The sequence below is a fragment of the Tripterygium wilfordii genome, chromosome 17, assembly GCF_013401445.1.
Source record: "Tripterygium wilfordii isolate XIE 37 chromosome 17, ASM1340144v1, whole genome shotgun sequence".
Classification (NCBI taxonomy): domain Eukaryota; kingdom Viridiplantae; phylum Streptophyta; class Magnoliopsida; order Celastrales; family Celastraceae; genus Tripterygium; species Tripterygium wilfordii.
Window position 1 is genome coordinate 13,077,107 of NC_052248.1, and position 23,326 is coordinate 13,100,432.

At 36.6% G+C, this 23,326-nt stretch overlaps 3 protein-coding genes across 3 annotated transcripts; 1 reads left to right on the forward strand and 2 right to left on the reverse strand.

The window, feature by feature from the left end:
- Positions 1 to 67: 67 nt before the first annotated feature.
- Positions 68 to 3,344, reverse strand: LOC119982832 (proteasome subunit alpha type-5). The gene is made up of 9 exons (XM_038826408.1): positions 3,208 to 3,344; positions 3,020 to 3,101; positions 2,153 to 2,233; positions 1,912 to 2,025; positions 1,737 to 1,838; positions 1,133 to 1,191; positions 702 to 804; positions 451 to 516; positions 68 to 339 (listed from the first exon to the last, which is right to left on the reverse strand). Exons 1-9 carry the CDS (start codon positions 3,219 to 3,221, stop codon positions 247 to 249), a joined length of 714 nt encoding a protein of 237 aa, XP_038682336.1. The 5' UTR covers positions 3,222 to 3,344; the 3' UTR covers positions 68 to 246.
- Positions 3,345 to 5,426: 2,082 nt separating this feature from the next.
- On the reverse strand, positions 5,427 to 9,659 carry LOC119982910. Its single transcript, XM_038826512.1, has 6 exons — positions 9,378 to 9,659; positions 8,792 to 9,281; positions 7,850 to 8,363; positions 7,689 to 7,770; positions 6,515 to 6,719; positions 5,427 to 5,643 (listed from the first exon to the last, which is right to left on the reverse strand). The coding sequence occupies exons 1-6, from the start codon at positions 9,438 to 9,440 to the stop codon at positions 5,528 to 5,530; spliced, it is 1,470 nt and encodes a 489-aa protein (XP_038682440.1). The 5' UTR covers positions 9,441 to 9,659; the 3' UTR covers positions 5,427 to 5,527.
- Positions 9,660 to 17,526: 7,867 nt separating this feature from the next.
- LOC119982425 (ethylene-responsive transcription factor RAP2-12-like) lies at positions 17,527 to 21,032 on the forward strand. The gene is made up of 3 exons (XM_038825789.1): positions 17,527 to 17,980; positions 19,663 to 20,612; positions 20,745 to 21,032. Exons 1-2 carry the CDS (start codon positions 17,638 to 17,640, stop codon positions 20,562 to 20,564), a joined length of 1,245 nt encoding a protein of 414 aa, XP_038681717.1. The 5' UTR covers positions 17,527 to 17,637; the 3' UTR covers positions 20,565 to 20,612; positions 20,745 to 21,032.
- Positions 21,033 to 23,326: the final 2,294 nt, after the last annotated feature.

The following is a 23,326-nucleotide window of genomic DNA, read 5'->3' on the forward strand; positions in this document are numbered from 1 at the left end:
AAGACTTTAACATTTCCAGTTGGATACTCATGTAAACAAATCATAATTTCACCGTGGTCATTTGCAATTGTCTCCTGCAAATATAAGTTTTCATTTAGCTAAATCCATGTCCCAGTTGTACAGCTCAAACTAATAGGTGCATTTTAGAAAGACAAAACAAAATGGAATCCAGTCTTTAAGATCAAAGTTAAACAGAATCGCATGTATGGGACTAAATAGGACATAAACAGGCATTTTGAGATGCTTTCATAGACGACTAATGACAGCCTCCACCTCAGAAGGGGTATATAGGTGGTACGTTGGAGCCACCTTTGCAATATCGACATTGTTTGGAGTTACCTGATATCAATAGCATATTTCAATCACGATATCATCGAAAAAAGAAGCTTCAATGCCAAACACTATGTACAGAAGATATGAAGTCCTGTATTACACTAATCAGGCTTTTACCTTCTCTTCCATAACTTGCTTCAGAATTGACAGAGCAATTGTCTCAGCTTCTTGAAGAGTTAGCTCCTGTGAACAGCAACCAAATGAGTTTCAATCATTTATTTGTTAAGTCAATGAAGTTAAGAAACATGAATATGGCATGGGTGCCCATTATAGGTTGCTGAATATTTAATGAACAAGTGATCATCATACAGTTTAAGCTACTGAAACCGAGAAACTTTAATGATTTGCAGTGTCACAAAGCAACTTACCTTGTTATACTGCTCTTGCAGAGAGCTGTCTGCACCTTCTGAACCAGAACCAATAGCCTTACCATTGCATTGCCAAAAAGTGCCAGAAGGATCTGTATAGTACCTGGAAACCATAAGCTTCCCATCAGTAATCAAATCAGGGGAAATCACCAGGCTTATGCAATATATTGACACCAACAATGAATCACCTAAAATAACAACCAGGTTATTGAACATTAACTCAGGGGACTGTAATCCTCTCTAATTGATTCCTTTTAATATAATCCCAAGGGCAGAGATTTTGAAGTGGTTAAAACAAGAAAAATACTTTCCAGCAAGAAGCAGAGATCACCTCTTTGAAAATGATACAAAAACCTAACTTCATTCATATCAACATCATAACACTTGCAACCAAGGAGAGCAAAATATTATACACGTAAACTGATACTTACAAGCTGGGGCCATTTTCATCATGACCAGCAATCAGCAGAGATACCCCAAAGGGTCGAGACTGCAAACAGGAAAACGACAAGATACCATTAAAGAAAGAAAACCTAGCATCAACTAGTATAAGTTATCGACCATCCAGAAAATATTTCACAAGGATGGCTAAGCAATCCATCATGAGAACACTTGAAGGTGAATAGTATGAAATATCCGCATACAATAATTTCATTATGGCTAAAGTTCAATCTCATGAGTTATAATAATAAAGTGTAACTGTATTAAAAATGGCTATAATCGATGCCATAATGCTTAGTGTTCAAATTAATGCATAGAAATGTATCGTGCATCGAAAATAAAATATGTGCTCCACATGGATCAAGGAGAAGGAACATGGCAAATGACATACAAAAAGCAGCTCCAAACATCATAAGGGACAAGAACTACAAATAGACTTTAGCAGACATTTCCCAATTAATAAGGAAAGATCAAAGACAGACGATACAGCAGTACTTGGAAAGAAGTATCACATTAGTTTTTATGTAAGATCATTCAGAGACATCACATCAAAAAAAATGAAAACAATGTGTAGAAGTGATAAACAGTTAATACCATGGATTCTTCATCACCCTCACCAAAGCGCAGGGCAAGATCACACAGTGCTTGTGTAGTGGACTCTACAGTCATTGGTTCACCATATGAGAATCTATGGTTCTGCACAAAAGACTCATACCAGTCAGAAAGCAAGTTTCATGAACCCATGATAATAACAACAGTAACAAAATACCTGAGTTTCAACACGTGCATGCTCAACAAGTGTACGGGCATCAGCAATCAATCCACTCATAGCACATCCGATATGCTCATCAATTTCCATAATTTTTTCTACGCTGCTGGGCTCCTGAAATAAAATACACAAGAAAAGATAACATAGTGAATTCACAATCTCGTACACTTCAAACACAAGCAGATGTGACGAAATCAACAAGTAAATAAAACTATGGAATGATGGAAGTAAGCATGCAAACCAGCAGTGGTGAAGTAATACGCTTCTCGACTGCAAGAACCACTCCTTCTTTTGTTTTCAATCCAATAGCAGTTGAGCCCAGCTGTAATCAAATTGAAGACCGAACACATTTTCAGTTAAGAAACTATCTACTTAACCTGAGTAACACATACAAGAGTTTTAGGTAAAGGGCTTCAATTGTCCATATTAAAAAAAGAACGAAGAGAAAATTGATTAACAATTTACATGTCACCTATCTCCTGCAGCTAAAAAAAGGTAAAACACCTCCCATGCACAAGCCTCCTGCAGTGGGCGGGATCGGGTGCATACCTTACACCCACCTATCTCCTGCAGCTTATTAGGAAAAGAAGAAGCTTTATCATATTCAAGATTCTAGCCAATAGGCCATTGCTTCATCTGTTTGACAGCCTTATATGGTACACTAGAGCCATTGTAAACATCATTCAGGGAAGTGTGAACGAAGCTTCTATGCCTTCAAGTAATTATGCTTTCCATGATATAGCGAAAACCGTCAAACCTCTGAGGTCAGCTAGAGCACCATAATCAGATTGAACCATGCAGTAAAAACAGTATCAACCCAAACATTTTCACACTGGTCCACTACAACTACTCCTATCCATATATCACCCAACAAACCCCTTCTAGGCAATCAAAATTAAGTTTGAGTAATCCCCAGTTAAATTGACAACTTTCTCACAATGAAAAGATCCCGCTGGTGTTCAACTAGAATGCAACAATACCCACAAAGTGATTTACCCTAATACCTCAATATCCTATTTCACCGGTATTAAAACCATACTTAACTAGTGAAAACAGAATAGTCGATACTTCCCGAGGAAACAGACAAAGTGAGGGTTAGTTAGCTTACCTTGATAGCTTCAATGGCATATTCAACCTGAAACAATCTGCCTTCCGGAGAGAAGGTGTTGACTCCTCTATCATACTCAGTCCTTAAATCAGAACACACAAAAAAAAAATCAGGAAAACGAGTAAATATTAAAGTAATGATGCATTCAACAATTATCGAGATAAACCCAGAATCAAGAATCGATTAACCTTGTGAGAAACATTTTGCTGTTCGATCTAGATCGCAAGCTCAAAAACCTCTTTCGCCGAGAGAAACGTCTCGTAAATTGCTTTTTGTTTGGGTTTTTAAGGGGCTCTTCTTGAGAAACAAGCCAAGCACTGGAGGATCGAATTCGGATCTCCGGGCGGAACGGGTTGTTAAAATGGGCTGTAGACGAATGTCAATTCATGGGCCAAAGGCCCATGAAAGGTTTAAGACCTAAAGTCTTAGGCCAAGCCCATAACCAATCAACAGATTGTGGTTCAAACCAATTGCACCGTTGGATCGTAGAAGAAAGACAATCTGATAGACTTTTAAAACCTAAACACATAATTGTGTTTAATATTATTAGGGTCATTTTGGTCTGTTTTTTTCATGTATTTTCTGCTTTTATTTTTCGAAAAATAGAAAATAACCGGGAATTTAATTGCAATTTTTATTAGAAATTCACACCCTCATATATGTCAAAAATATTGTTCACTTTGGATTTTTCGATTCCCGTGAATACATCAGGTCTACACAAATTTGTTCCTCATAAGTCTAGTCACTATAGAAAAAGGCCTTGTGGTAAGTAAAGGGTGGGTTTGGTTTAATAAATGACTCAGATGTGGGATTCTATTGGTAATAATTTTAGAAAGTAAAAAATAGGAAATCACTTGAAAACATAAATAAAAACAATAAACAAAAAAACACATAATAACAATAGAAAGTGTCTTCCCTCAATTTCCTGTATGTATATCCTCTCGAGAAAATATTCAGTGATTGCTTAACACCAGTTCACGTTATGTGCATGCTCCACTGCACACTTGACACGTAAGGTGCAATCAAACGTTGTTGCAATCCTGATTAACTACTTCACAACTTACAAGTAGTTCTATACACTAAAGAATTTCATCAAATTCTCCCCAAAAAATTGTCGAGTGGAGTGGCTCTGATGAGAATCTCACATCGGAAAATGGTGGATTTGAAGTCTAACTTATAAAGGATGACAAACCTCCTATTATCTACTTGAGTTTTCAATAGAGAGTTATACCCAAATTTATAATGCTAGACTTGGACCCCTATGCCTTGTGGCGGATATTCATCATACTCATGCGACATTATGACTCCAAATGTGTATTTTATTTATAGCTCGTAATACCTAACTAAAATTCCAAGGAGTTTTATTTGTAGCTTGTAATACCTAACTAAAATTCCAAAGAGAAGGTTTTTGAGATATATATGAAGTAGAATATACAAGTTTGAAGGCATTGATATTTTGTCTTAACCAAATTGGGATAGCTCAATTAATTATCGGCTTCAACCAAAGACAATTATGCGCATGACTTGTTTGACCCGAGTTTATACCCAATTTGACTGCCCAAAATAAACAAGTCACGTTGCGTCGTTCTCGGTTAAAACATTTTGGGTCTTCCCTTTCTTTTTTTTTTTTTCTTTTTTTTGTTTTAATAGTTTTTGGTACTTGAAAAAGTTTGAAGAGCTTGGTTGACAACACTAGCCTGCCTCTGCTAAGACACTTTTTCAATGCAGTGCATACTGAAAACGGTGGCTGAAGCCTGGCCCGTCCCTGGAGAAAGTGGAAAGGGCCAAATTAATAGATCCAAACAAACAGTGGCTTTATGCAAATAAGCAAAGACAGCCTCAGGCTAACAGCAAAAACTAGCACTGCAACTTTTGTCTGCAAAAAATCAAAAAAAAAATGCTAAAGTTTCTAGAGATCTATGGTTGTATATTGCGTCCTTGCCATGCAAGGTTAACCTGATTCACATGTCGACTGTAAGTCTAACAGATGACTTTCATTTTAGGACACAGAACAGACTCATGACCCCAAGATCTGGATAATTAAAGCCCACCTAACCCCTTACAAATTGAACAACAGTCTTTATATGAAATAGTTTTAGTTCAAGTTTTTGAGGAATAGAAAAACCCACCTAACCCTCTTACTTATTAATTGAACAACACCAACACCCTTTATATGGAGAGATATTGTTGAACAACACCAACACCTTTATATGAAGAGAGATTGTTTTATCAAGAGAGAGACGCAAGAGTGAGTTTAGAGGCTGCCCTAATCCCTATATAAGAAGGGTCAATAGCTTTGCATCACTACTCACAAACCCATCATATATACATTAAACAAACAAGCATGAGTTATAAGAAGATCGTCTTTGCTCTGTTACTTGTCTTGGTATGAATTTTCATTAACATGAATTTCTTTTTGCTTTGTCATCAAACATGAATTAACTACTTTTTATGGAGCTGCTCGTCATCACTACAACTCATGAATTATCTGGGTCAAAAAGAGAGTACTCAATATTCCCTGGAACGTCTTGGTGGATTTGGTTGCAGGAGAAAACATTTTCGTATCCTTTGTTGTCCGAGAGAAATATCGGATCCTTTCTTGCATGGCTTGTAGTGATGGCGACCTGGTAGTTAATTCATGTTTGGTGACAAAGCAAAAAGAAATTCATGTTAATGAAAATCATACCAAGACAAGTAACAGGGCAAAGACGATCTTCTTATAACTAACTCATGCTTGTTTGTTTAATGTATACATGATGGGTTTGTGAGTAGTGATGCATAGCTATTGACTTTTCTTATATAGGGATTGGGGCAGCCTCTAAACTCACTCGTGGGAAAACAATCTCATGACCCCAAGATCCGGATGATTAAAGCCCACCTAACCCCTTACAAAGTTTGAAGAGTTTGATTGACAGCACTATCCTGCCTTTGCTAAGACATTTTTTCATTGCAGTGCATACTGAAAACGGTGGCTGAAGCCTGACCCATCTCTGGAGCAAGAGGGAAGGGCCAAATTAATAGATCCAAACAAACAGTGGCTTATGCAAATAAGCAAAGACAGCCTCAGGCTATCAACAAGAAGCACTGCAACTTTTGTCTGCAAAAAATTAAAAATACTGCAAGTTTCTAGAGATCTATAGTTGTATATTGCGTCCTTTGCCATGCAAGGTTAACCTGATTCACATGTCTACTGTAAGTCTAACAGATGACTTTCTTTTTAGGACACAGAACAGACTGTGGTTTCACTAGTTCAGCAACAGCAGCACTGAAATCTGTCGGCTCTCCGGACATTCCTACCCTCCCCTCACGATTTCTCCACTCCAACACATGAACTCGTTGAGGTGAGGTAATTTAATTTGAGTCACTTCACAAACTTATGCAATGCAGGCGACTGTTATTGAGCAATTGAGGAGCTTTTGATTGGGAGGCATTAACAATCTGAGTTTCAGTGTTTTACTATCTTTTGTGTGTTTCTTCCTCAATGATAGTTCTTACATGGAAAACAACCACAAGAGCTATGGCCAGAAACTAGTGAGTTATGTCTGTTCATCATCTTCTGTCCTTGTTCGCGAGCTCTATTCATTTGTTCCGTGTGTTGTTCCCGGGCTGTGACTCTCCATTCCTCGGCCTTTCGGTGCATGTCTGCCATCCTCTTCATCAACTTCTCTTCTAGTTTCGATTTCATCTTCTGTATTTTCACCTGAGTCATCCATTTAAGGTTACAGTTCAGACGCCAAAAACCTTCAACAACGCAACAGAATGCATAGACCTAGCAACTATTGAGGCCACAAAAAGTGCATAGACCTAACATGCCATTCGGACTATTGAGTAGGCATAAACCTCGGGCCGCCATAACAGAACAGTCTACATCACGCTGGCAACAGGTCTTACTGGGCTAAAACCGATGCGGGTAGGGACCTAGAAGTGGGATAAGCTCACGGAAGTAGGATTCCACAATGAAATAAAATATCTATCCGTGGTCCGCTTCTTGTTCTTTTGTATTGCATTATTCCAACAATCTAAGTGGGATAAAAGAAGCAAAAGGTAGTGCAATTAGTGCTGCTTTAACTAGTACACATTTTTTAATTCAACACATATACACACTAAACCAAACTTCCAGGCAAGAGATGCCCCAGTAAACCCAGTTCAAGAGAACATTCCAATTCCTCACAAACTTCTAAATGCCAGCTCTTCGAGATGACTTTCTTGCTTTCTTCTTAGTATTTTAATGGCTGAGCCTGTTAATTTATTGCTAAAACTACATTGAAATAAGGAAGACACTCCACCAAAGGTCGACTGGTCAAGAATAACAAAGAGGATGAGCTCCAAGGAGCGGGTGGCTCGAGACTGGGGAAGCCAACGACAAGTCCGACAAAACGTTCTTCCCATAATCAAGATGACAGAGCTATCTAAAACTTAACAGATATGCTTGATAATCTTTAACTATTCCATCTACCAATATCAATTTTAAATAGGTTGGCTATGGCAGCAGAAAACATACAAGCAAAACCAAAACCATTAAGAGTCATGGCGTTTTGCAGTTTGCATTTTCATGATGCTTGAATTTCAATAGCAAGGGACGTATAAATTTTATAAGGACCTCAAATCGCTAGTATATTAATCTACCAAGAAAAAAAATATTGAATGAAGAAGTTAAGAGGAAAAAAACCTCAAGCTTTCTTGATTGCGCTTCAGCTTTTGTATTTTGGAGATTCACCCAAGCTTGAATTTTTGCTTCTTCTCTCTGGTATCTGTACCAAATCACAACTAATGCTCACCAAAATGCATAAAACTAATAGAACCATGCAGCATCATAGATTGACCAATTACCTTAGGCAGCACTTTGTCTTGTCCTCTTCTTCCCAAACAGCAGCTCTTGATTCAGAAACACTTCTCCGAAGAGCGTCACTGATTTCAATATGTCTCAGGCTCTTCGATATTTCCTCTTCCTCTTCTTCTCTCGAGACCCAATTCGATGCAACTGAGTCATAACGATTCCCAAGTTGTAGCTTAGCTAAATGACACTCTTGCAGCTTGGCAATGTCAATGGTGCTACAGCTGTTGTTAGAGTTACCCAAGTCCAATGGACCTGACCTACTAGCAGGCGTGTTATGTCGAGCAGGCGAATAGCTCTTGAATGGTGTGTGGCATCTAGAAGTGGTGGAACTTCCAAGAGGGGTCATCTCTGTCCCAACATCTCTGTGTTGGACCTCATGAATTAGTTCCAAGTGCGCATCTAGCATGATTTCACCACCAGCTGAGTTTCCAAATAGAAACCCTTCTTTTGATGGCTCTGAGTATCTAGAATTCGTACTAACCAGTTCCGCATTGTCGGTGAATTTGTCTACATTCAAACATTACAAAAACATTAGTATGTAAGATCATAAAGAACAGTGATCACCCAAAAGCTGTGATGAGTTACATTTAGTGAAGAAGCAATGCTGCTCATTGTGGTTAAAAAGAAAGCACCTACAGCTTAGCCTTCTTTAAATCTTCCATCAATTGGGACCAGAGTAAACAAAATCCCACTGAATCAACCCCAGAATGATTGTTTAGCTCAATAAATCAGTTAACTTGGAACCAAATTGAGAATGAACATAAGCATTTCAAAGATTCATCTTATGTTCTTCCACTTGTTTAGTTGTTTTGATAAATTTTCTATCAGCAAAAAACCCAAGTATTTTTGTGTCCAAAATGGGAGCATACTCCTACAGTAGAGAAAAAGCCAAAGGGGCCCAGGTTCCATCAAAGTTGAACAAATGAGGATCCTACCTTTTAGAAATACATCTGTAGAGCAAGAGAACCCATTAAAAGCTCTAGCAGAGTTATGTTGAAAACTTGGAGCTACCTTTGAGACCTTTTCCTCTGTGACCCTTGATTTCTCTGCAAAGACTTCCATTTGCTGCTTAAAGTTATCACATTGTCTTTGGTTCTTTGAGGACTCTAGGGGTGGCTTTATGGCATGAGAAGGAGAGTCATGGCAGGAGCTACTCATGAGCCATTTTTCTGCATCATCCCACTTTGAAGGAAACCCCTTTCTTGAACGATTTCCAACACCGAAGCTAAAAACTGGCCTACCAGGTGTGGAAGGAGCTTCCAGTAGTCTCCTTTGTGAGTTCACCCCCTCTTTCCTCGTCTGGGTTTCATTGTTTATAGCTGGAAATGACTTGACAAACTCTGAGGTTTCCTTAAGACTGAGCTCGCAAAGTGGGTCTGGAACTGGAAGGTTGTCTGCAAATGGGTTGGCTTCCAATGGCATTTCCTGAAAGAAAACACCCCAGAATAGAAGATGAATCATAAAATCAATACAGCCAATATTTAAAACCCCACAAAAGAAAACAAGATGCTGGATCCTTACACCATTAGGGAGAAATGCAGATGGTGGACCAGGAAAATATTTGGGACTTGTGAGATGATCCATCAATCCTCACAAAAAAATTTGTGTTTGTGATTTACAGATATGGGTTTGGGGAAGAATCTCTCTATGAAACTGAGGAACTCTTGCATATATAGGGGGGCTGTCAGTCTGTATCATGAGAAAGTGACCTAGTGAGACAGTTGAACAGTCTTTTCTGGATATGGGAAAGGCATTGACCACAATGACTCAAAAGGTAAACTATTAAAACGCATGGAGTAGACAATAGAGTAGTTCATGAAAAGATGAGCGGAGGTAGGCTTTGAAAGCTGCAAAAAAAGCCCTCAATTCATTAGTTTGTTTTTTTGTTTATCTGTGTCTTGTACTCTTTCTGGAGATCTGCTCTTGGCTTTTTTTTTTTTTCTTTTTAAATTTAACTGAGAGCATCATAGAATTTGTTCTTTAGATTTTTGATATAAATATAAATTCGATTCCTCAAATCTATGCGCATTGTAGTTTCTCACTTGATAATAGAAGTAAGTTGAACCAAACTTATCACAGGATTCTTACTATATTTTGTGCCAAGAGATTACCAGTTGGGCTTCCGTGGCCCAATCTCAAAAGTCAATCATTGCGGCCCTCAACAAAGCGTGTAGTTGAAGAAGGTTAAATTATATAATATTTAATTTCTTTCCATTTTTATTTCTTTTTGAAAATTGGAATAAAAATGGAAGTGTTATTAAAATCGGCTTGTGCATCAATTCGTGAGGATAAATTTTAAAGGTTCAAACTGATTGGCTTAAAGGGTATAAGATTGAATCGCACATTTTTAAATAATTTAATTTAATTATAAATAATAATACTAACATAATATAAATTACATATTTTAAAACTGAATATATATTAATAATATAGTATGATTAAGACTGACTTAGTTAAGTGGTTAAAAGTTTGATATGTTATTTGTGTCATCCAGGTTCAAATCATACAAATGTTTTTTTTTTTGAAGCAAGAAATGTTAGATTTTTTAGAAGCTTATTTAATTTCGAATTGAATATTTGAATTAGTTATAAGCCTATAAAACTACAAGGAAACATGAATATTTGACTTGATTTGCTCCTTTAATTAAGAGAAACATGAATTAAAGGATCAAAAATGAATAATTGACTTGTTTTGCCCCTTTGATTAATTAGAGCAAACGTGAAATAATTGACTCTTGATTTGCCAATTAAAGATATTAAATAATTGACTATTGATTTACTCCTTTAATTAAAAATTTATACATTCTAAAATTTTAAACGAATCACAGAACTCCCGGATCTCTCATATATATGCCATCAACTCCTTCTCCCAATAAAAACAAGAAACTCAAAACACACAACATTCAAAATTTCAATGGAGAAGGCTTCTCTTAAGCTAGTTTTCCCGGTCGCATGCATCGTCCTAATTTGTAAGTCTTATCTCTCGAATAGATACCATGCATATATATATATATATATATATATATATATATATATATATATATATATATATATATATATGATGATGATGATGATGATGATATAGTGATGCTAATTAAGTGAAGTTTCTTGGTAGGCATGGCATTGTCAAGCATACCAGCAATGGAAGCGACGGGGAGACTGGTTCAAGGTGACAATATCCCAGTCAGTTGTGTTACTAAAGATGACTGTAACCATGGCAGTAGAGGTTTGATTTGTGCTACGTCTCGAGCTAACTGTGCTGATGGCATTTGCCGATGTTGTATACACGATGTTGGCCCTTGCTTTTAAAACTTCAAAATGAAAATCAATAAGAGATATATATATAAGCTTATCTCTACACATATCTTAAATTCCTCTCCCTCTCTCTCACTTAGAATTTGTACTTTTATTTAATGTATTTTCCGAGTTCACAAAATGAGGTTAGAAGTAGTAGGTCGGAGTTGTTTTGGGCCTAATACACTGAGGTAGTGTACACGTACGCTCAGGTCACATTTAGCTTTGTCCTTCTAAAATGCGCCTCAAACTTAGAAGATGTGCTCAAGCTTATCAATCACGTGGTTGGTGTTTATAAAACCGATGTAAGGGCGGCTCAACCCTTAGGCAGCTAAGGCCCTAAATTTTTGAGGGCCCAAAAAGGTTAAAAGCAATGAGGTCCAATGTTTCTGGGACCCATCATTTTTCATAAAAAAAAATTTTGTTTGGATCTAAATTTCGAACATATAGTTTTGTCATTCTAAAAGACACCTCGTGTTAAGAGATGTGCGCAAGCTTATAAATCACATGGTTGATGCTTATCAAACCAATGCGTAACATTTTAAGTTGTACATATACAACATGTAGTTTCAAGAATATTGAAATTTGAAAAAATGTTGATCGGTTTGATATCATATGATATAATCCCACATCGCTCAGTGATGTAGTGAATATGTGGTTTATATGAGGCTCCGCATTAGTCCAAAGCAATCGGTCGATATCATTATAAAATTGTTGTTTCCTTAGACCTTTATAGAGATTAAATTCGGATTTAGTTACCAGATTTCCAATTATAAGCATATGTATTTTAATCCATTCAAACCAGGTGACTAAATAAATGAGTATCTCAAATAGGACACACACTTAAATGAGACATAGAAAATGTTAAAAGCAACGAGGTCCACTGTTTTTGGGCCCCATTATTTTCATAAAAAAAAAAAATTTGTTTGGACTTAGATTTTGGACATGAAGTTTTATCCTTCTAAAAAGCACCTCGTATTAGGAGATGTGCTCAAACTTATAAATCACATGGTTGGTGCTTGCCAAACCAATGTGCAACATTTTAAGTTGTACATGTACAACATGTAGTTTTATGAATATTGGAATTTGAAAAAATATTGATTGGTTTGATATCATATGATATAACCCCACATCGTTTAGTGATGTAGTGAATATGTGGTTGGTTTATATGGGGCTTCACGTTACTCCAAAGCAATCGATCGAAATCATTATAAAATAGTTGTTTCCTTAACTAGTTAAGTACCATAAGAGCATAAGTAAAAATTAGAATGAAAATATTGACATATTTGGGCCGTTATAGAGATTAAAATCGGATTTAATTACCAAATTTCCAATTATAAGCATATGTATTTTAATCCATTCAAATAAGGTGACTAAATGAATTGAGTATCTCAAATAGGACACGCACTTAAATGAGACATAGAAAATATTAAAAGCAATAAGGTCCATTGTTTTTGGGCCCATTATTTTTCATAAAAAAAAAATTTCGACTTAGATTTCGGACATATAGCTTTGTCATTCTAAAAGACACCTTGTATTAGGAGATGTGCTCGAGCTTATAAATCACATGGTTGATGCTTACCAAACCAATGTGCAACATTTTAAGTTGTACATGTACAACATGTAGTTTCAAGAATATTGGAATTTGAAAAAAGCGTTGATCGGTTTGATATCATATGATATAATCCCACATCGCTCAATGATGTAGTGCCATATAGTTTTGTCCTTCTAAAAGGCACCTCGTGTTTGGAGATGTACTCAAACTTATAAATCACATGGTTGGTGCTTAATTACCAAACCAATGCGCAACATTTTAAGTTGTACATATACAACATGTAGTTTCACGAATATTGGAATTTGAAAAAAAAAATTGATTGGTTTGATATCATATGATATAATCCCACATCGCTCAATGATGTAGTGAATGCGTGATTTATATGGGGCTCCACTTTACTCCAAAACAATCAGTCGATATCATTATAAAATATTCGTTTCCTTAACTAGTTAAGTACCATAAGAGCATAGGTAAAAATTGGAATGAAAATATTTGACATATTTGGGCCTTTATAGAGATTAAAATCGGATTTAGGTACCAAATTTCCAATTATAAGTAGATGTATTTTAATCCATTCAAATAAGGTGACTAAATGAATGAGCATCTCAAATATGTTAAGTTCTCTAGTCTGGACGTACGGACGCACACGTAAATGAGACATAGAAAATGTTTAAAGCAGTGAGGTCCACTATTTCAGGACCCCATTATTTTTCATAAAAAAAAAATTGTTTGGACCTAGATTTTGAATATATAGTTTTGTCCTTCTAAAAGGCACCTCGTGTTAAGAGATGTGCTCATCAAACTTATAAATCACATGATTGATGCTTATCAAACCAATATTCAACATTTTAAGTTTACATATACAACATGTAGTTTCATGAATATTGGAATTTGAAAAGACGTTGATCGGTTTGATATCATATGACATAATCCCACATCGCTCGGTGATGTAATGAATACGTACGTGGTTTATATAGGGCTCCGTGTTACTCCAAAACAATCAATTTAGGGTCATTAAAAAATACAGTATAAAAGAGTTGTTTCCTTAACTAATTAAGTACCATAAGAGCATAGGTCAAAATTGGAATGAAAATATTTGACATATTTGGGCCTTTGTAGAGATTAAAAATGGGATTTAGTTACCAAATTTCCAATTACAATCAGACGTATTTTAATCCATTCAAATAAGGTGACTAAATGAATGAGTATCTCATATATGTTCAGTCCTAATATATATATCCCGGGCTTCTAATTCATTGGACCCAAACAAGGCCCAATAGTAGAAAGTGGCCATTTTCATGGGCTACATGGGCTTGTCATTTATTAGTCCCAAAAGTGATCCATGTGCTTTAGCCACCTTTTCCAAATGCAGAACACAAAAGGCCTTGTTGACGCCAAACGCTGTTGAGATCTTGATGACATTTTCCCTCAGGACTTGCTGCAATTTCTTGAGCTCACCTCACCACTGTCGTCTGTCGGCCACTCGCTGCCAAAAAAAAAAGACCCAAGACTAGAGCACTCACAATACTATCTCACCTCTAATACACAAAAAGTAAAGTCAATAAATTTACACCATTGTGATTGACATACATCCATTCCCTATTAAATCTCACAACTCACAAAAAATAAGGCTTGATGATATATAGATGTCTAAAATCTTACGACCACTTAAGTGATAGTGTAGTTGATCAATCATTTCGGAGCTAAACTATATGGACTCGAGAGGTTTTTAGTTAGATTCTTACTTTAATGATCACACGATGGGTTTTGATACAATTTACAATATCATCATGCGGGGAATTTTTGTGTGTGAGGGTTTGACAGCCCAAACATTTTTAGACACATATCGAATATCAAAAAAAAATTATATGCCGTCGATGTCGGTTAAATATATATATATATATATATATATATCGTGGATTTCTTCGATAAGATTTGATTCATGGTATGGATCAAGATTCAGGACTGTGTTTCCTAAAAAAAATTCCTTGAAGTCGTTTTCAAATAAAAGATGACTATGAACCGTTCTATACCAATTCATAGCACGGAACAAGTTCCATCAAAATAATTGACATGCATGTCTCTGTGTAGACGGAGACAGGTGGACGGGTGGTCCACCGTGGAATTGTCCAAGTCATCAGGTAATCATGGCCGTTTATTAGTCAAAACAAAAAATAAAATCAGCGGTGTGAGAGGGTCAACACATTCAGGAGATCAAATTATCAAAGAATATATATATATATAGTTTACTTGAAAACGATGCGAAGTGTGTCCAACACAAGCTCTCTTTGGATCATGTGCTTAATTATTTTAAATTACAAATTGGATCATAATTATAGGCTAAAATATTATATATATCCTTGGACTTTCACATTTTTCTCGATTATGTCCTTAAACTATTTTTTTTCTTCATTCTATCCTCAAACTATTGTTTTTCATATCGTTTATATCCCGAGTCAGCTTTCCGGGGTTGACTCCGACGAAAACGCTGACGTGGCACCCACTTTTTTTTTTTAATAAAGAAATTCAATTAACACGTGTATAATTGAGGTGGAAATTCTCAAAAAAATTATAAAAAATCCAATCCCGAGTCAGCTTTCTTGATGCCACGTCAGCGTTTTCGCCGGAGTCAATCCCGGAGAGCTGACTCAGGATATAAACGATGTGAAAAACAATAGTTTGAGGATAGAATGAAGAAAAAAAATAGTTTAAGGACATAATCGAGAAAAATGTGAAAGTCCAAGGATATATATAATATTTTAGCCCATAATTATATCAAGATTAACAAACAAGTTGTTTGGACTTTAATTCGATTTATAGATGCTTGATTAAGATCATCGTCACCTAATTGGAGAAAAAAAGAAGAATGAAACTTTAACAAGCAATAATATGAAAATAGAAGACTTTGTTCATCAATCATCATGACGAACTACCAAGTTGCAAGTTGCATTCTTGCCCACCTATAAAGAAAAAAGAGTCTAAACTTGAGGAAAATATATTTGTTTATAATCAAAAATTAAACGACATCATACAAGTTTATTCTTTTCGACATCTGATATAGACAGTCCGTGCACACAGAAGGTGAAAATTATATGCATATTCATGTATAGTATAGTTTGATATGAAAATCCTAGGGATCCCTTTTTTGTCTTAGTTATTCTAAATATTGAGATAAATACACGCGATTCATATAAAATCGTGTACGTCTATCACAATATTCAGAATATACGAGACAAAAAAATATTAGGATTCATAACACTTGGTGAGTTGGATAAGAACAATGGTTTTATTAATAATAAAATATGTTGCAAGTTGCATGGCCCCTCCCAAAAATACATGCAGTTACTGCTAATGATATGATGATTAAATGGGGGGTCATATGTAGTAACCCGTTGATGTTTGACACGTGGATGCAAACGTGTGGTGAATAGAGCAGCCGTCATCAGTAAAGCAACAACAGCGGAGCTTTTGCGGGTCCCTCCCTCCACCTATGACCTCGTAAAGTAAGACAGTACAGATTTGTCGTTTAGTATGGTCTTTTTTTTTCTAATATTTCCGACTCTACGGCAGATTCCAGTGCATGAACCTGCTGACTATTTTTTGCTTTCTTGTTGCCTCCACATGTACATTTTGGTTTACGTTTTGAAATAACGGGAACAAAAGTATTTGAATCCTTTTAACATTTTGGTTTACGTTTTCAAGAAACGTTAGGTGGAATCAACAAAACTTTTCGGGAGTCCAGTCAAATCAGGTGAAAAAACCGCCCACCCCTTTATAAATAGTTGATCGTTAGGTAAAGTTTCAGTAACTGTTTAAGAGGTCACATGAGAAACACGAAGTAAAAAACTTGTGTTTCTCCAACCCACCCCTTAAAATCTTGTCAAGTAATCTCAACCTGTTAACCTTTTTTTTAAAAAAAATTGAGAAAGATATCGTGCAAATTTATCCTTTTGATATGGACTTAAATTCGGGTCATCATATCAGTGTGGACATAAATTTTTTCCATTTGACGACATGATAAGTTAAGATAAAACTCAACACGTGATCATAATAATACCGTTCATTCGGGTCATGCAAGAGTGCACATAAATTTTTTTTTTCCATTTAACGACATAAGTTAAGACAAAACTCAGCACGTGACCATAATAATATCGCTCATTTGGGTCATGCCAGCGTGCATATAATTTTTTTTTCATTTAATGGCATGATAAGTTAAGATAGAACTCAACACGTGACCATAATAGTACCGCTCATTTGGGTCATGTCAGCGTGCAAATAAATTTTTTCCATTTAACGACATGATAAGTTAAAACAAAACTCAACGCGTGATCATAATACTACGGCTCATTCGAGTAATGCTTGCGTGAACATAAATTTTTTCCCATTTAACGACATGATAAGTTAAGACAAAACTCAACACGTGACCATAATAGTACCGCTCACAATGAGAATCAGATTTAGTAACTCTCGAGTCTATGCGATTTGGCCAAATAATATCGTATCCATGTAGTTTACTATTTTTTAAATTTTTGTCAATTAAGATCGTTGGAATAAATAAATATGCTTTGAAAAATTAGGGCAAAAAAATCCAAAGGAAAGCATAGCAGGTGAAAACCAAAGCTAACTGCTTTATTAACTAAAAAAAAATAAAAATCCAACTTCATTTGTTTATTAATTGAAAATACAAAGTAAATTTATGCATACGTCACCTGTAAATTCCTCCATTCCCAAGGACAGGACAGTAAATTTGACGATGTCCAAAGCAGTCATTTTACTTTTAGTCTCTTTACTTCAAATGTTTAAAGACCCCACCAGTCCACACCTATGCCATCACTCTGTCAAAACAAAAGCCAAAAAACCCAAAAATCAAAATCCTCATTTTGACCCTACTCTCTGAAAATCATTTCACCTTTGTCCCCAAACGGCTTCCACCATGTGTGGCGGTGCTATAATCTCCGACTTAATATCTCCGATGACGGTGCAACCTTCGATGCGGGTGACTGCTGATCTGATATGGCCTGATCTGAAGAACCGGAGCTCATGCAAGCCCAGGAAGGTGGTCAAGCGGAACGATGACGATGACTTCGAGGCTGATTTTAAGGAGTTCAAGTCGTGCAAGTCCAGGAAGGTGATCAATCTGGACGATGACTTCGAGGCTGATTTTAAGGAATTCAAGGGCGAAGAATCGGACGAGGAAGAGGAACTGGATGTGAAGCCCCTCGTTTTCTCTGCCGCCCCTCCTCAAGCTGAGAGCCGCAGCCGTGGGATCTCTCGTGGTAATTATTTTCGCAAATCTTCACCTGATTGTTACAGTGTTTGAGTTTGTTTCAGTGTAGGTTTTTGCTGTTTTGATTTTGGTGATATTGTTTGAGAATGACTGATCATACGAAGAAATGGAATTATATGGACCTTTTTGTTATGTTTTCTGGTTTTGCATGCTGAAGAGTTTGTGGAGGTATTATGTTGCTTTGATTTTATTTTTTTTCTCTTTCCTTTTTGGTTTCTGGTTTTGGTCCTGTATTTATGGAGAGTATAAAGTGCGATTCTGGCTTTATGATTTTTTATTGCCTTCATTTTCCTTTCCCCGGAGCTTTATAGTTTTAATCTTACCTTCGGTTTCTTCTTGTTAACATAACATTTTGACAATCTCATTATATGTGAGTAGCTGGATCTTTTCTCCCTTTTCCCTGTTGGTTTGTTTTGAAGAATTTAAGGATTATGATTTGATCTGTTAAGGGGTTAATTCTCACAATGATCCAGCGTCCTATTATCCTTTGAAGTCCATTGAAGGTTCAAAATTTTGAGTCATTTTTTATTTTATGCTTTTCAATTGAAAATTGCTCTCTTTGTTGTTAGATCTCGACTATGTTATGCGAATTGCTTTCAAGTTGTTTCTATCCACAGATAAATACTTATTTTTACTCTATTTTGTTTGGTTGGGATAGTTATCCACTTATCCTTTTCAAGGGCACTTGAAACTCGGATTTTATTTTTGTGTAAATGGTGTTGAGCCTAATGAAATATCTTATTTGTTACTTTATATGCTAGATACGTTGTTCATGGTGTTGGATTGCTTTGTATTTGAAAAATGATTTCTCAAATCCACTAGATGTGTTAGGAAGTCGATTACATTTTTCAGAGAAATAATGAAATTTTCAGGGATAAAGACTTTTCTCTGGACACGTTCATAGATAGCCAATTTTGCCCCTTGAAAATATGGCACTCATTCTTCAGATCTGTATCCGTTCCAATCGGCCTGAAACCATCATGCTGTAATTTGGTGTTCTGTCTATCTGTAAGGGTTGCTCCCCCTGGGTGGCTCTTTCTATGAACACTTTTTGCATTAAAAAAAAAAATCTCTTTTCCGTTCATATCATTGGTTGATTTTCATTTATTTTCAGCTTCCTCTTTTTATTTTATTTTTATTTGTTTTGTGGTGATTATACTAGATACGGCATAGATGCAGTTGATTCTTGGATATGCATAAGCCTATCACCTAATTGGGAAAAAAGAAAATAAGGAAGATTGAGGAAAAGGAAAATTTTGGTATCGGTGTATTAAATTGCCGTGTTATTGGGGCGACTCATGGTGTATTTGAATCAGTCTTGTTTTTGTATCTTGATTTCCTTTAAGGAACAATATGATCTTGAATATTTTATAATTTGTAATTTGATAGAAGTGGAAACTGGCATATCATGATTACACAAAATCTTAACATACCACGTTCCACATTCACTATCCAACTAGGGTTGTTTTCTCACTGGAAGATTCTGAAATTGATAAGCTAGAGAAAGTATTCTATTTGTGCATGTAAGTAAATTTTTTATTTTCTATTTCATGATGGATGTTTCCTACTATGCATTTTTTCCTTTTTCATGATGCCTTGACGTATTGTTTTAGCCTTGCCTATAAATAACTGCCTGGTTTTATATAAATCTGTCTGGTTTTCCCTCTGAAGGCTCTACGATTACAAAAACTATGGAATTCGGTGGGCAAGCTGAGAAATCTGCTAAGAGGAAGAGAAAGAACCAGTATCGAGGAATCCGGCAGCGCCCTTGGGGAAAATGGGCAGCCGAGATTCGCGACCCTCAGAAAGGGGTCCGGGTATGGTTAGGAACTTTTAATACTGCAGAAGAAGCTGCCAGAGCTTATGATGCTGAAGCACGTAGAATTCGTGGAAAGAAAGCTAAGGTGAATTTCCCTGAGGAGACTCCACTGGCTTCTCCAAGGCGTTCAGTGAAGGTAAACTCTTATTCACCGGTTCCTAAGGCCAATCTGAACTCTGTCCAACCACATGTGGACCAAAATATGTATGGCCTGAACAATCCTGATCTGGATTGTTATGGTAATATGGGATTGTTGGAAGAGAAACCACCTACGAATCAGTTTGGATGTCTGGACACTTCGACTGCCAATGGAAGTGTTGGTGTCAAGTCCATTTCTTCCTCCGAGAATACCCCGATGTATTTCAATTCAGACTCAGGGAGTAACTCTTTGGATTGTTCAGATTATGGGTGGGGGAAAACAGGTCCTGGAACTCCTGAAATCTCATCTGTTATTTCAGCTTTGGAAGGTGATGACTTGCTCTTCATGGAAGATGCTAACCCCAAGAAGAAGCAGAAGTCCAGCTGTGAGGAGGTGGTGCCTGCTCAAGAGAAGTCTGCTAAATCCCTGACTGATGAGCTTATGGATTTTGATTCACAGATGAAGCTCCTTCCGATTCCTTGTCTTGACGGGAGTTGGGATGCTGGACTTGATAGTTTCCTTAACGGAGACTCAACTCAAGACGGAGGGAACTTTATGGATCTTTGGAACTTTGATAATCTCTCCTCCACGCAGGTGGCGGGGGGAGTTTTCTAAATGAATTTGGTCTGCTTCCTGGCTCTTGTATATAAAGCTACATGTTAGGTAAGTCGCATACCTTTCCTAGCTGTTGTTGCTTATTTTTCTTGTTCCGGCATTTGATTTCATTATTCTCCCAGTTCTGTGAATGCCTGTATGCTTGTCCCAATCGTTGATTATAATTTTCACTGCTTTCAGGTTGGTTGTCTGACATGAAGATGGAGTACTAGAGAGCCTTTATGAGGAGTTCCCCGAGTCTGGATGTTTTGGTACATGGGGGGTATTAGTATGACATGGTTGTTTAGGTGCATTTTTTTAATGTTTGAGACGTTTGACGACTGCCGGATGTGTGAATTTGGCAAGTCCTGAAACCAAATAATATATATTTACTTTGTTTCTACATGGTCTTTGGTTTTAACTAGAGGCCATAAATCTTTGATGGATTGCTTTTTATAAAATAAAATCAGAATGAATGGAAGGAGAAAACCTAGTATTATTTGTTGTGTTGTGTCTTAAAAGAGTATAATGTTGCATGATATACTCTTTTAATTTTAAGACACAAAAACAATGCTTCACAGACTCCAGTCTATTGGTAAGTATGTTTTACCAAATGTGCGGACTTCATACTGGTGAGAGCATTCACAGTATGCCCACACTTCAAATACCTTAATTCTTATGAAACTATATATTTATGGATTGTTACATTTTAATTTGTCCACAATGGGCACTCTTGAGTCAAAACCCCATAAAGGGGAAGGTTATCTTTGATATTGTAAACTCGATAGTTATTTTCGATAATGGAGAGAAGGAATTGCCGACGGAGCTGAACATGATGAACAACTCAAGTGGTTTTCTGGTGGTGTTCAGCTCAGCTCTGCTCTGTCTGGTTTGGTGGTTGGAAGACGAAAAATCACAATAGTCAAGTGGTGGTTTTTGCGTGAACGGAGAGAGAACGTGTTGATATGTGTACGAGTGGGTCCCAAACAAGTTCACTGTTCATCAATTAACTACTACTTCAAATGCGGAGTGATTTTAAATTTTCCTAGATTTTCGGAGTGTTCAGAACTAAATCTGATATGTTTACCAAGTTTTCGAATGTCATTATGCTAAATCCCATAAAAAATCGACTGGACGTCTATGATTAAAAATGTCGTCAGCCAACACTTTCCCTGTGCTTGGCACTATACAAACAAAAGAATAATTTGTTGGCACTTGGCCCTTCAATGATAGATCGAAGAAGGTCTGATTTGTGGGAGAAAGCAATTCCCTAGAAATGTGAGCCCTGGCCTATGTTTATGGAGAACGACAGTAAAGTTTCTCTTTTTTTTTTGACAGGGAGTCTCATCTTGCGACTCGTGAGGGTGGAGACCACATCTCACCCAAATTCACATGGATTTCTTTCTGCACACCAAGTTTGCAGAAATCATGGCTGACTCAGTGCCACGCATATGGGGACAAATTACATCTCATCAATGTCCAAATTGATCTGAACTGAACATGATTTTACCTTCTTTTTCTGATTTGGGTTTGGGCCTTTGTGAATTCATTATCGGCCCAGCAAGAACCCAAAAAATTTGAAGCCCAAATTAAGCTATGTAGTGGGGGAATTGAAGCTACCTCCTGGCATCTGCTATTCCAAGAAAGGAATCAAAGATTGCTTCATGCAGAAGAAAAAGATCCAATTCTCTCATGTAAGAAAGATTGATTAACCATTACTGATTACTCACACAAAACCAATTAGGCTCTGATTATATTGCCCCAAACACCAACTGACCAACATGTTTACATGAGTATTTCATCCAGTTTTTGCTTTGGGGAACCCCATGCAGCATGCTCTTTCAAGAAATGTTGTTTCTTTCTATTCATTCTCATTCTCTTTGTTCTCATAGCCATTGTGGCTGTCGCCTTGATTGTTATCTTCATTCTGAAGCCTCAGAAGCCTGTGTTCATTCTCCAGTCAATGAGATTAAACTCATACAACCTCAAAGCTTACTCCGATTCAACGCTACTCGTTTCATCTGTCGTCACTTTGGTCCTTAACGCTCGAAACCCTAACATGTTTGGCTTGAAATATAGACCTTCAAGACTCCATCTTTACTTCCAGGGATTAAGAATAGGATTAGTCCGAGTTCCGGGGTTTTATCAAGCAACTCAGAGTGACAATGTGAGCGTGGCAGCGCAGATTTTAGTTGATTGCGTGAACGTTACAGAAATCGTTTATGGAGGTTTGCTGCGAGATAATCTTATTCACATGGAACTACTAGGCGATGTAGGATTACAAATCCGGTTGTTTCGATTCACCATGCCAAAGATCAAGATTGCCATTGATTGTGATATAAATTTTGACTACACACAGTTTTTATTCAATGCTGAAGTCTTCAATCTGCTAACAGTTCAGCATCCTACTGTAAGTATAAGTACCAGTTGTTTTTAACAAAATTTCTTGTCCATCCATGCCAAGATTCTTTTTTTCCTCTTCCTTCCAGTTAAAAGTGATTCTTAACATAACCTTCTGCAATGTTTCAGGAATATTTGGATCCCAAGAATAAATCATTCTCCATCAACTGCGCGCCGGCTTTGAACATATAGATCAGGAAGGATACTTAATTTACTCAAATTGTTAATTTTGACACATAATATCTTCGCGTTAATGTAATTTTTGGTTATTTTCCAATTTAAACACCGAATGTTCCAGCGTTCAAACTTAATAATCCGAAGTTTAAAATTTTTCTAATTTGTACAATTGGATACATTTCTCATTATTCGGGTAGTAAACTCGT